Consider the following 11,675-nt stretch of genomic DNA (forward strand, 5'->3'; position numbering starts at 1 on the left):
CCCTGATGCTCTGCCGCTGAGATGCAGAAAGCTTCAACTCATCTTGAGCTGGTAGAAAAGCTTTAAATAATAATAATAATAAAAAAATAAATTGCAACAACAAAAACAAGAAACCGATGTAATGACTTCTGGGTTTTGTTGGGCTTGTTTTTTTTCCCCCTCTATCCAGAAACAAAAAAGGGAGAAAAAAAAAAACTCACCCATGCAAAGTATCAACAGGTCAAGGATTAAAATACAGTTACAGAAAGAAGCCAAGCAAATTTGATCTAGCCCAAAGCTCATGTCAAATGCACCTAACAAAACCAGGATGCTGAGTGCACAACTGCTGCATTATTTTTCTTTATGTACAAATTCAATATATATATATATTTATATATATAAAAAAATTAAATACAAAAAGCTACCTTGGAATAATGTTAAGAGTGTGACAAGGACACGGTGGGGAAAAGTGACAGAAGCTAGGAAAGTCAAAACTGTAGCTAGATTTGGTGGATGGTTTCCAGGGATGCTCACACTGACCCATGCTGAGCGCTCCACTCGAAGTCATCTTCATGTTAAGCACACGCTTAAAGCCTGAGCAGGATTTCAGCTGGTGCTTAAGAGTTTCACTGAAGGGAGTCGCTACGCTGAACTGAACTCCTGGATCTGGCTGCGTTTGAAAGCAGGACCAGCTTCCAGGCTTGGGGCCAAAGAGGGGGAGATGGGAAAAAGGGAAACTTGATAAAAGTGCTAATTAAGGTATAAATGGGTTCTGGACGTGGTTTTGGTCAGTGTCACAGCCTTAATGTTATTTCCATGATATCTTCTTTTGTACTTAATTCCCTTTACAAGAAAAGCAAAAAAAAAAAAAAAGAATAATCACAGAAGATTATTAAAAAATTTATATTATTTGCCCGTGAAACGGGAACAGTTCATAGCTCATCAAGTCTGGCAAGGAAATATGTTCTCATTCAGGGTTTTATTTGATTTCTTTTAATTTTTTTTATTTTTTTTTTTTTTAAAAAGTGTATTATGTACCCGATAAACTGGAACAGCTCTGCAAGAAGAAAGAACTGGTCCACTGGTTAAATATTTATAGGTTTTTTTTTCTTTTTGTTAAAATAAAAAAAAAAAAGAGGTTTGTACAGATTCCATAGACCAGAAAACCCTCTGAAGTAGTAAAGAGCCTGCTGTCTGCTAGGGCAAACATGTATCGAACATTTGCGTTTTAAAAAGTGTGTTAACGTGACAGAGAGGAACAGCTCCATCAGGTCTCTCTGTATTTGGTATCGTCTCTATTGGCAGTAGAGGCCATTGCTCTGCTATGGATGGTCATAGTTAAAAATTTGTTCTGGAAAAAGTTACTGTGCATGCATAACAACTGATCGCAAACACTACCCACTCTGCATCATAACTTTTTTCTTCCAAAACATCAAAAAAAGGGCCCATCTGCACAATAAGGACTGTGTTTGCGGTGTTCCGCTTAAATAAATAAATAAAATTAAAATAAGACACAGAGTCATTTGTGGGTTACAGAGCCGCAGGCGTGCAAACAAGCAGAGCGCAAACTACCCCTTATCCCTAGAGCTAGAGGAAGCCAAACCAGCCAGGACCGAGCGGGGATGGGACGGAGGGAGCTTGTCCGCAACTCAAAAATTACGGAGGAAAAATGGTTGCAAGGCTGAGTTTACTTCCACTTTTAAACCAAGGGAGGGCGTTTACAGAGGGCTTCCAAGCCCCAGAAAAGAGGGGCTCTCAGGCACAGGCATGACTTTGCCGGGGCGATGCGGGGACATCGCAGAGCGGCCGTGGGGTGGAAGGATTAAAGCAAGCAGGAGGCCGGCTCGTCCAGCGAGAGACACCGTTCCTGGCACCGGGTCTACATGCGATACATTCCTACGTTCTTGCAATTAAATCTTTGAAGAAGAACCATTTATTTTTGTCCCTTTTTTAAAAAAGTGCTTTGATGGGTTCTGCAGGAGGGAGGGATGCTCAAGATTCATTTTCTCTTTTGAGTGACAATTTCTCTCGCTGCGAACGAACCTCCCCCTACTCAAGGAAGTGCTAGTTTCATTTACAAGTTCAGGGTAAACACGTTTTTCAAATGTAAAGCAGTCTCAACTGTTTAAAGCACAACCATAGGCAATCAGAGGGATGCAAGAAAAAAAAAACAAGCACTTTGCGAGAATTAAATAAAGCATGTAATAAATACAAATCATAAACTTCTGTACACAGGAGCAAGGGTTTGGTTTGTGTTTTTTTTTTTTAATCATTTAATCAATATAAAAAAGTTTTTTCTGTTTTGTTTTTGTTTTCAGTGCATCTTCTTCCTCTTAAAATGCTTAACCCTTTCCTTTCTGCATCTCTCAGGCCCAAAATTACGCACACCTAAATGGCGAAAAAGACAAGGTCTAACAAACCCCTTTCCAAAAAACTCTAAAAAAATATTCACAGCCTCAAACATCTTTGTACATTTCAAGCAACAAAAGGTATAGAAAAAGGCACAAGTAACTGCATACATGTGGAGATAATACCAGACTGGGACAAAGAAAACCAGGAATCTTCCATGGGTTTGGTCATTCACTAGAGTGCTTCTTATAGCGATGATTATACTTAAAGGAAATAGTGTTGAAAATGTCTGTTGATTTTACAGAGGAAGCCTAAAGGTGGAACGGATGGTGGAGGCTTAAGTACTTCCCGTGTTTTCATCCACCTTTTTTTGAGTTTGACCTAAATCTGCGTGCTCTAGGTGTGGACTGCTCTTCCTGGAGGTTCCCCCTTGGCGACTGGGCTCTCCGGAGAGGTTCCTCCTCCGGATGGAGAACAGCTGGGCATGCGAATGGCTCGATGAGGGCTCTGAGAGGCAGCCAGTGCTGCTGCTTCGGTCCAACGGCTGGGAGGGGAGATCTGAGATGAAAGTGCAGGATGATTCAAAAGAAGTGCTCGAGCTGCCGGATTGCTTCTTGCCCGTTTTTTTCAAGGGTTCTTCCCCGCTTGTCGAAGGCTTTGGAGAGTGCTCGTCGGTTGTGCTGGGGCTGGCTGGGGACGCCGAGCAGCCTGCCTGCTCCACACGGCTAGACTCAGCCAACATTTTTACCCTGTATTCCTCCTCGTCCGTCTTTTGCTGAAGCTCACTAGTCCTCATTTTCTCTTCTAGGTACCCACTGCTCGTAACCTCTGGGGACAGTGTGTATTTAGAAACCTTTGCAACCGGGGAGACGGATGCCGATGACGGCTCCCGCGGGACCTGTGACTCCTCGTCCCTCTTGGGAGCCCGGCTGAACTCGACGAAGCCGCTGCCGATGGAGGCAAAGTATCCTGCCTGCAGGGACACGACTGAACTGGGAACCAAGCTGGGATGGGTGCTTGGCCTGGCCTGGACCATCTGGATGCCCCCAATGGGAATCATCGGATACGGGGTCCTCGTGAGCTGCTGTGAATGCAACGGGAGATGGCTGAAGACATTCTCCTCCCCTCGGCTGGGAGCATGGACGTGTATTTCATGAGGTGCCTGCACGGGTCTGGAGCAGACGGGCTGCATGACGCCAGGTGAACATGTTGGGCTTCGTGGTTCTATCTTCTGCACCGGAGAGGGAAAAGACACAGGTGAATCAGTGCAATGCACAAGCTACAGCATTAGCATCATTAATGCTCGCTATAAGGATTGGGTTTGTTAAAATTTTATTCTAATTTGAGGGAGATCAATCAACCGAGGAAGATTTGGACCCCCAAACCTTTAAGGTAAGGAACAGCACAACCCACAGCATTTGCCTTCTGGGTGCAAATACACCCACAGTCTGTTGGGGCACAGATCCAGGCCTTTGGTTCAGGCTTGGGTCATTACAAAATCATAGAGTGGTTTGGGTTGGAAAAGACCTTTAAAGGTCATCTAGTTCCAACCCCCTGCCCTGGGCAGGGACACCTCTCACCAGACCAGGTTGCTCCAAGCCCTGTCCAACCTGGCCTTGAACACCTCCAGGGATGGGGCAGACACAGCTTCTCGGGGCAACCTGCCCCAGGGGCTCACCACACTCAGCATAAAAAAAATCTTCCTTATATCTAGTCTAAATCTCCCCTCTTTTAGTTTAAAACCATTGCCCCTTGTCCTATTATCAAAGTTGCCTCTGAAACTCTGGCAGAGGATGACAGTGTTTCCTGCCATCCGAGCTGCTTTGGATCCCTTTCAGTACATGGGGTTTCTGAAAGCCCGGAATAATGTCATTTATTTTTACTGTGTTTTCTTAAAGAGGGATTACATCCTTACAGCTGCTAATTGCAAGGATGTTTTGGACCAAGTGAGAGATAGCATTAACTCTCGTTTGACACAAAACACACCCATCAGTGTGGTCCCCACCACCACCCTCATGGTGTGGTCTGTAGAAATCAAGGGTTAAGGCCCTGCCATTTTACCTTTTCCTCTTTCTCTCTCGGTGCTTCACATAGTTTCCTAATGTACATCATGGAGAGATATGTGGCTAAACAGAAATGGATTAATTAGTGATGAGGTTAAAACTAAGCCCCTAAACAGGACTCCCAAGAAGAGGAAGCAACAGAAACTGAAATCAACTTTCCATTAAGATGGAGTTAGCTATAAAATTTGAGGATTCACTGAGGGGGCGTATTTCTTTGTAGGATTATGGAGAATTTCCTGACCCTGTGAGCTGGATCTCTATGAAGAGGCAACAGAGGAAAGCAGTAAAAGAGAACAGGAGAGAGAGAAAGCCAGAGCCACTGAAGATAGCATATACTTGGTCAACAGTTACAAGCTCAAACACTTGCTAAATCTCACTTATCCACATGAAGTCTTGGCAGAATGGCTATAGGGATGCCGGGAAAACCCCAAACAAATCACCTCCATGGTGCAACAGCCACTGGAAGGAGAGACTACCTACTGCAAGAGCCCATGGGAAGAGAGATGGTCATGGTCAGGCCACGCACAGGCTCGGCAGAAGTGACACTGAAGCTAGGCTAAAATTGTCTCCAAGTTTCTAAGCAATGCACGGGGCACCAGTTTTGAGCACAGAGCTCCATTTGGGATCTGATAAATCCACCTCTGATCTTCCTGTCTCTTGTAGCCTCACCAGGAATGTAATTTTGCAACAAGAACCCAGCTGTCCATCTTGCTGATAAATGGAAAGCTTCAGGTCTTTATTACTGCTTTGGAGGCACATGAGAAAAGCAACGGGGGTGACTTTGGATGCATAAAAGGAGCAGAAAAATGGGGCAAAAAAGGTATCTGTGTGACAGCGTAAGTTAAAAGGTGTGAATGGGCACATAAGCAGGGGTATACGATATCCTCTCCTACTGTGGACTAGGGAGCTTAGGGGATTTGCTACAAGTGTGACAGTGGGCAGCTTTCCTGACTAGAGTTGAAGGACCCGGGTTTCCACAGCCCTGAGATTCACCACAAGAAGTTAATTGACAAGAAAGGGAAATAGCATTAAAGTAAGCAAAAGTTTAGACCTAAGATGAAGGACAGTCTCTGAGAAGATCAGGCAAAGCCTCATAGTGGCAAGCAGAAGGAAGGCACCACCAAAAGACGGTAAGTTATCATAGACATGGAAGAAACGCGCACTGGGCAGCGTGGCTTTTCTGGAGAAGGCCTGGGTGAGCATCTGCCGTGACAGGTTCTCCAAGGGTTGTATAAAGGCCCCTCTCTTCCCAGTCCAGTCCCTAAGGGCTCCAGTCTCTCCTCACACCAGTTTCACAGCAGAGCAACTCCAGCAACTGGATCTCATGTTCATCAGCATAAATTACAGGAGAGCCAGGCACTTCAGTAGAAATGGGAAACGTTCCACCAAACCCGACGTCTAATTTGCCTGTAGCAGTGGGAGGAACATGCAATTTTCCTTTACCCATAGGATTTGATATGTCCAGCAGAGAGATTAAATAATTTTCTGGACCCAGTGGGAAACACCTCTCTGTGCTGAAGAGAGAAGCAAGATGAAATCAGAGATGTTCCAAACAAACATTTCTCAGCAGTTAATCTAACAGAGCTGGCTGCGTATGTACGGAGCCCAAGAGTCAGCAGTAGAGTGCAATGGCTAGTTGAGATCTGGTTCAGGTCACTGACCGGTCGAAAATAGTCACATCTTCCCCCCCCCGCTGGTGAAATCTCAGAAATGGGTATGAAATTCCCAGGAAAAAAAAAAAAAAAGCCTCTTAGTGACAACTAGTCATTATTAAACAGTAATCCTTATTGCTTGTCTTATTGGGTCAGGAGCGTAAATAATCCCTTGGGCAAGGGACAACTTTATTTCTTTTCAACTGAGATGGGCAGGACCAAAATGGGTGCAAAACCCATTGCTGTCCACTGTCCCTTTTCTCTGGGTTACCTGTGACATCGGTCACAGTCACTGGTGCACTTCTGCATTGCAACCTTAATTAACAAACCTTAATTAACAACCTTAATTAACAAATCAGAGAATGTACTGCAGGGATTAGAAGGTGAGAGGGTCTTGGACTTACCAGCTTGGACTCGTAGAGCTGTACGTTTTTGCCAAAGAACCTGTGAGGTAGAGGCATCGAAGATAATAACCCATGCTGGGCTTGATATGAGCTTTGAACTTTGTCCTCTGCTGCTGATCTGCTAGTACCAGGCAAGTCCTCTTTCCCAGGGGATGGATACCTAGGCAGCTCTGAGCAGCCTGGAGACAAGACTTTCTTCAGCGATAAATATCTGACTGATGACGTCTCTCTGCTCGGCGACGAGTGCCTCACAGGGGAGACTTCTCCTTCTGGTGGAAGGTATGTTCTTGGGGACAGCTCTCTTCTGGGGGAAAGATGCCTGCTGGGCGACAGCTCAAGTCTTGGTGACACACACCTCAGTGGAGATGCCTCCCTCCTGGGAGAGACGCGCTGACAAGGAGACAACCCTCTCCCTGGAGACAGGCACCTTAGAGAAGATAGTTCTCCAGTTGGTGAAAACCGTTTCGGTGATGTTTCATTTTTGGTTAGTAGGTGCTTTCTCGCTAGCATTGGTCTGCTGCTGCCACCACCTCTACCAGAGTCCTGGCTTGGAGACCACCTTTTTCTTGGGGAGGTGTCTTTTGAGGTTGACAGGTCCATAACTAAGGACATCTGTGGCCTTGTGACAGACTCTTTTTCAGCAGACGCCAATTGTTCGGTGGAGGTCAAAGCTGGTCTGTGGAGACTCAAGAAGCTGTGGCACACAGCAATGTCACTGCTGTCTGATGACCACTTTGTTTCCAGCACTGAGGAGGAGGCCTGCTGGCCTTCACCTACTTTTTGGCTGCTGGAAACAGTTTCTTGGGCTAAAGACAATGCTATCTCGGTGCCTTCCTCTTGAGAAGATGGAGAGCCGCCTGAAGAGTGCATCGGGAGGGTGGTATGTTTGCCTTCTGGCAACTTTAAAGGTGGCTCATCTTGGCTCTCCTCTTCCTCCTCATCTTCCTCATCCTCATTGTCATCATCATCGTCAGATTCCTCTAGATCCGAAAACTGGTGTTCCTCAATTGGCTCAGATCCCTCCCGCCCCTCAGAGTCCTGGAATAGGTCTTCACTGGTTCCTGAAGGGATGGGCAAACACAAAACAGAGAGCGTAAAACACACATACAAGAATTATTTTTGTGCTAAATCTGCTCAAAGGTTCTAAGGGAACAAGAGGAGAGGGGACCCGGCTATTTCCTAGATCTGATAATCTCGTGCTTTGAAGGCTGCAGTCTTGCACTCTGTGCCAACTCCACTCCTGATGATCCCAGTAGATCCCAGGGAACCCCACCATTGGGATCTCCCGCTCTGCCGTAATTTTGGTTCCAGCCATTGGTCTGTCAACACACGCAGCCATCAGTCCCTGCGTCTGCTGTACACCTTCACGCACCCTGCCCTCCTTTTTCTAGAAATGCAAAAAAGGCTCTTAATAGATAAGGAGAACAGCAGCACCATCATCCTTTGGAGCGCTTTTTATGACTGTTTGTTGCAATGGTGCCTACAAAATACCTACAGCTGCCAAAGTACGAGAAAGTCGCTGGGATGACTGCTGCCATCCTCCACATGGTGGACCTTTTCCTGCCTACATTATGTGACAGTTAAACATGAGCAAGACAGGGCTTTTCTGAAGAAGCAAACCATAGGGTTGAAAGAACCTCTGTAGATTTTCCCTTCTTTTGATAAATTCTAGCAGATGCTTCTTTGTGGCAGAGGTTTTTGCTGTCTGTCTGTGGAAGGCCTTGCACAGGGATGCTTTGTTAATAAGAATCATAAAACCATAGAATGGTTTAGGTTGGAAGGGACCTTGAAGACCATCTAGTTCCAACACCCCTGCCCTGGGCAGGGACACCTCCCACCAGCCCAGGTTGCTCCAAGCCCCGTCCAACCTGGCCTTGAACCCCTCCAGGGATGGGGCAGCCACAGCTTCTCAGGTCAACCTGCGCCAAGGGCTCACCGCCCTCAGAGGGAAAAATTGCTTCCTAATATCTAATCTAAATCTCCCCTTTTCCCGTTTGAAGCCATTCTCCCTCGTCCTATCATTACATGCCCTTGTAAAAAGTCCTTCGCGAGCTCTCCTGTCGCCCACTATAAGGTCTCCCCGGAGCCTTCTCTTCTCCAGGCTGAACATCCCCAACTCTCTCAGCCTCTCCTCACAGCAGAGGGGCTCCAGCCCTTGCAGCATCAAGAGCTTGTAAACAGTAAGGAGTATACAAAAAGCAAATCTAAAGGATTTGAAAATTATCTGCAGCTAAAAATACAGCATCTCTCTTCTACTTCAAGGGCCAGCAGAAGCTGCCTGAGATTGGTACCAAGCTCCCAAGCAGATCGCAGCTGCCCACCCGCTGCTCTGCCCTGCCCGGAGAAAAATCTGCATTTCCCCACGCCAGATGTGCAGCGATCCTGGCAGAAACGCAAGCTCAGCCTGAAGAGGTCCGTCGGGAACAGCCACTGGATGTCACTGTAGCTCAACAAAATTGCGTTGTCAGGAGGCTTTCCTGCAAGTCCCCGATGCTCTGGAGAGGGTAATAAAATACCAGTTTCGCAAACTCTGTTTGTGCCAAGCACCAAGATGATGGGACACGCTTGGTCCCTGCCTTTGGAAGGAGAGCACCTGGATCCTGCTTTGACACCTGCGTGAAGCCGGGTAACTAATTGCAGCAGTGCTGGCCTCTTTTCCCTGTCAGTTCAGCCTAGGACACCGTTTCTCCTCCGATGAATGCTGAAACGGTTTTCCATTTAGAGCTGCCATCTGTCAGCAGGGCGAGCCGGAGGGGAAATTAAACGGCGCTAACGCTGAGGCTGGACCACACCTGCCTGCAGCAGGCAGGGTGGTTTTCAGGAGGGGACATGGCCACACAGCGAGAAGTCACTGTGATCTCTGGATGAAAAGCCCAATTTTGTTTACTTTGAATAACAGGGCCTTACTAGTGAATGCTCATGAAGTATTACACATTACCAGTGAAACAAGACATGTTTTGCGCTGGCTGATTATCCATCCAAGAGTCAGCCTGAAATGCATTTCATTTGCTCCACACCCAGTTTCAAAAGTCCATAAAGTGGACTTTGCAGTGGACTACTGCAAAACCCATACAGCACCGAGTCAAAGTCAGCAGCTCTCCACCAAGAGGCTGACTTGCATTGTGAAATGCTTGTATAAAGACGGTGTTTGCTGGACCCGGGATCCAGCGGTGGGTTGTTTGCAAACTCCCAGAGGACCAAACGACCAGTTCTCCCAGCTGTATGGTGAACTGTGCGTATTTCTCGCTTGGAAAAGGAGTGGATTTCACTACCAGAGCTATGAGCTAGTCATAGAATCATGGAATGGTTTGGGTTGGAAGGGACCTTAAAGATCATCCAGTCCCACCCTCCTGCCCTGGGCAGGGACCCCTCCCCCCAGCCCAGGTTGCTCCAAGCCCCGTCCACCCTGGCCTTGAACACCTCCAGGGATGGGGCAGCCACAGCTTCTTGGGGCAACCTGCCCCAGGGGATCACCACCCTCACAGGCAACAATTTCCTCCTCAGATCTCATCTAAATTTCCCCTGTTCCAGTTTGAAGCCATTCCCCCTCGTTCTGTCACCATATGCCCTTGTCAAAAGTCCCTCCCCAGCTCTCCTGTAGGCACCCTTCAGATACCGGAAGGCTGCTACAAGGTCTCCCCGGAGCCTTCTCTTTTCCTGGCTGAACAACTCCAACTCTCTCAGCCTGTGCTCATAGGAGAGGTACTCCAGCCCTCTGATCATCTTTGTGGCCTCCTCTGGACTTGCTCTGGGTACCTGTCTCTGGTTTTGGGGTTTTATGGGCTTCAGGATGGGCGGACAGCTACAGCCTCAGCCTCCACTGCATGGCTCTGAGAGCCTTGTCCTGTGTGGTCTCCTTTTTTGGCCCCAGTCACACAATGGACAGGCGCTGGCCAGGACAGAGAGCAAGGTCAGAAGTATGGAGTGAGGGAAATGCGAAGCCAGCTCTGCACCGGGCTTGTTGTTTGCATTTGCCACCGGGAGAAACATTTGAGTGAGTCCTGGGACAGCCCAAAGAGAATTTGCTTTGGCGTCTTAACATGCTCCTTGCAGCAGAAAGAGCTCAGACCTGAACCCTGGCTTCTGGCAACTGAAATTCATTTTCTGAGCTAATGGGCAGAGAAAGAGCAAGTCAGGAGAAGACAGAGGGAGAAATAGATGGAGGGAGGAAGGAAGGGGAGAGGAAGCTAGTGAAAATGTGCCCTCTTGACACCTTTGTCTGAGGGTTGCATTTCATTACACGTGCGCTATTCTAAGGTTATTCTACCAAACTGGTGCAATCACACCAAGCAGAAACAATGCAGGATTGAAGAATTATACTGCAATCTCCTTTTATAGTAACACCCCTTACTTTCTCCTGCCCCTTAAATAGAAATAAAAACAATCAAGTGAAATATAACTCTAGTTTAAAATAATCCAGGGAGTTTTAGGAACTGCTGTTCCCTCCCCGCCTGCCCCCAAAGCTGCTTTGTGTCACATGGAAATAGTAATATTTTTTTTTTTTTTTTTTCCAATTAAAAGAGTCTGAGCCTCTTCGCAAACAAGAAGACACTCTGTGGTTACACAGGGGAAGGTTCTTTGCAGTCCACTGCTCTGAGAACGGGGCTGTGTGATACAGCTGTGATGTCTCATTCCTCACACACCTTTCTGCCATTTTTACGTTATTTTCTCATCCATCCAAATAACCCCAACCATTACCGTACAAAACACAATTTTCTGACCATCTTCTTGGCTGCTGTATTTAGTATTTACTTGGCATTTGTGAGCAATGGCCCTCCTTACTCATGAAGCAGAATATTTGAAATTTCGGCAGAAGCCCAGTTTTAGCTTTAACCAGGTGAAAAAGAAGCTGGAAGGAAAGAAAGGAAATGTCCTTCCATACCACTCCTTCCCGTTTTCACCTTTCTGCATTCCTTCCTGGCAGACCGTCCCCTTCGCAGAAACACAAATGGTCCTCATCAATGGGAGGAAATGGGGACTGTATATTTTTTGTAATTCTAAAATTACATGGATTGCTTGCATAATGCAATAGAGTCCAGACAGTGCAACACATTCCAGCGAGCAGCCGCGCAGCCAACAGCAACAACGGGAGAGGAGTCCCTTCCGAAAGCTAATGGGTTCCTGTCCTCTGCCGCCCAGGTAGGACCAGCAGGTGTCCAACCACCATGTGTTCAGCCACAAGCAGTCAGGGACCAATGACTTAATGATGGCAAAAAACCCATCCCCCA

At 46.9% G+C, this 11,675-nt stretch overlaps 1 protein-coding gene across 1 annotated transcript in view; it reads right to left on the bottom strand.

The window, feature by feature from the left end:
* Positions 1–2,468: 2,468 nt before the first annotated feature.
* The window catches only part of HIVEP3 (human immunodeficiency virus type I enhancer binding protein 3), a 67,517-nt gene continuing 58,310 nt past the window's right edge, over positions 2,469–11,675 (bottom strand). The window contains exons 5-6 of the mRNA XM_009893000.1: positions 6,448–7,508; positions 2,469–3,559 (exon numbers count right to left, since the gene is read on the bottom strand). Of these exons, the coding sequence (XP_009891302.1) occupies positions 2,666–3,559; positions 6,448–7,508 (1,955 nt within the window). The 3' untranslated portion in view covers positions 2,469–2,665. The remainder of the gene's footprint in view (positions 3,560–6,447; positions 7,509–11,675) is intronic.

Source organism: Charadrius vociferus, unplaced genomic scaffold (assembly GCF_000708025.1).
Source record: "Charadrius vociferus isolate BGI_N301 unplaced genomic scaffold, ASM70802v2 scaffold459, whole genome shotgun sequence".
NCBI lineage: Eukaryota > Metazoa > Chordata > Aves > Charadriiformes > Charadriidae > Charadrius > Charadrius vociferus.